Source organism: Apis dorsata, unplaced genomic scaffold (genome assembly GCF_000469605.1).
Source record: "Apis dorsata unplaced genomic scaffold, Apis dorsata 1.3 scaffold_661, whole genome shotgun sequence".
Lineage (NCBI taxonomy): Eukaryota > Metazoa > Arthropoda > Insecta > Hymenoptera > Apidae > Apis > Apis dorsata.
In genome coordinates, this window is record NW_006263848.1 from 152,977 (window position 1) to 154,981 (window position 2,005).

Below are 2,005 nucleotides of genomic sequence, written 5' to 3' on the forward strand. Positions count from 1 at the left end.
AGTAGAGTGGAACGATTACGTACGCGTGCGAAAGAGATACGTATATATATCTGATGCATGTCGAAACGAGACGGGAGATGAAAAAGAAATACGAATATATCGATTCATTGTGCATAGATGCGTAGGTACATGCATGTATGCGTGCATACGCGAAATACACGAGCGAGCAGGATATCGAGGGGTATGTATAGAATACAAGGGGATTTGGAATTGGCGTGAATTGGCAAATGCTGCTTAACCGTCTTACCTTCTTGGTCATAGTCTACTTCGTGAGTCACACTGAACACACTGTGTGCATCATTGAGAAATCTGGTCGTTTGATCCATAACCATTTTGTGCGTATCCAAGACTTCCTCCTCAAGCATTTGCAACGCGGATACAGCCTCGTGAAACGTGTAAAGATCTTGGGATATTTCGCTCTCCTGGTAAAAATTGAGTATCTTATCGATCTTATCGACCGAGATCGCGCGATAAATGAACAAACGTTTACAGAGAAGGTTTACGGTTTCAAATATTTACGTTAAGGGATCGTAGTTGAGCCAAGTCGCTGTCAGACAGCACGTTGTTCGACTGTGCCTCGATTTTTAATTCCCGTTCGTCGTCCGTCGAGGAAATTTTCACTTCGGTCGGATCGGTGGCGGCCAACTCCTTCACTCGATCCGCGTATCTAAGTGTGTTCAACGAATGCTCGCAGGAACTCATTCCCGGGCTGATCATGGCGATCTACGACGAATGAAATTTTTCACTCGATTGTTCGAAATTTCACGAATATTACATTTCTGATTTCTCTTACCATGCAAGTTTTCGATTTTTCACCGATGAAGCTGTCCCTTAACACTTGCGTCAACTTGCTAGCCCTGAACGGTAAATGCGTTCCTTTGCGGCCCAACGCTCGAATGCATTCTTTTAAAGCCAACAGTGACTTGTTGATCTCTGCACCTTCCATTCCTGGAAACGAGGATTCACCGTAGTCACAGGCTTTTATACGTACGTCAAGGTAACGTAAGGTCAACCACTTACGAGTTTGTCTGTTGGCGGATGACGTGTCGGCTCCCCTCTCGTTTCCGGCAAGATCGATCAACGAGAATTTTCCATGAACTTTATGGGTGGCCGGCGTACGGGCTATGATTTGAAACACGGCGTGCGACCGGGACGAGTTGGAATTGGCGCTTGTCTGCCCGCTGGTCCTCGCGCTGTTCCCGTGCTGTATCAATTTCAATACTTCCTCGCACGATTCCACCACCTTCTCCGTCAATCCGACAATCTGCACCTGAAACGAGAGTGGAGGTTATACATCTATATCTATATCTATATCTATATCTATATCTATATATATATATATATAATATAAGAAAGAAGAGGAAGGAATGAGAAATAGATAGAAACAGAAATGAGAAGAAGAGGCTTACCTGTTGTTTCCCATCCTCCAAAACGCGAAGTTTTTCCTTGTCCGCCAATAAGTCGAACACTTTGCCCGAATAAATCTCGAAGAAACTCGCGGAAATGATGAGATTGAGGGAGCGATATTTGGACAATTTGAGGCATTTGAACACGTCGTTGGCGACCATCGCGTATATACCTTTCTTGCAATCCTGAGTTTTCCCGTTGAAATCACCGCCCATCGTATGGGTCTTCCCGCTTCCCGTTTGACCGTACGCGAAGCAGGTGGCCATCCCGCCCTCGAAGATGGTCTGGACCAGAGGCTTCGCCGTGTACTTGTACACGATCTCGTTGTTGCACGTCTCGTCGAACGCGTAGTCGAAACGGAAAATTTGATTCTCCAAATATTTGGTGAGATCGACTTTGGCCTTCGGCTCGTGTACCACCATCTGATCCTTGCTGGGCACGCTGATCACGTCCACCTCTTTCCGCGCTATCTCCTTCTTGTTCAGGGGGCGCTTCCTCACGCACACGGTGATTTGATGATCCTCCACCACGTCCGACTCCCGTAGCGGCCTGAACTCGATGCTGTTCTGATACTCCCTGCGTGAAACGGAAAACGGCG

The 2,005-nt window shown here is 46.8% G+C and overlaps 1 protein-coding gene across 1 annotated transcript in view; it reads right to left on the reverse strand.

The window, feature by feature from the left end:
* Window positions 1-2,005, reverse strand: part of LOC102678418 (kinesin-like protein Klp10A) — a 14,481-nt gene that overhangs the window by 5,148 nt on the left and 7,328 nt on the right. The window contains exons 5-9 of the mRNA XM_031513537.1: window positions 1,410-1,997; window positions 1,021-1,270; window positions 794-948; window positions 520-723; window positions 248-422 (exon numbers count right to left, since the gene is read on the reverse strand). Of these exons, the coding sequence (XP_031369397.1) occupies window positions 248-422; window positions 520-723; window positions 794-948; window positions 1,021-1,270; window positions 1,410-1,997 (1,372 nt within the window). The remainder of the gene's footprint in view (window positions 1-247; window positions 423-519; window positions 724-793; window positions 949-1,020; window positions 1,271-1,409; window positions 1,998-2,005) is intronic.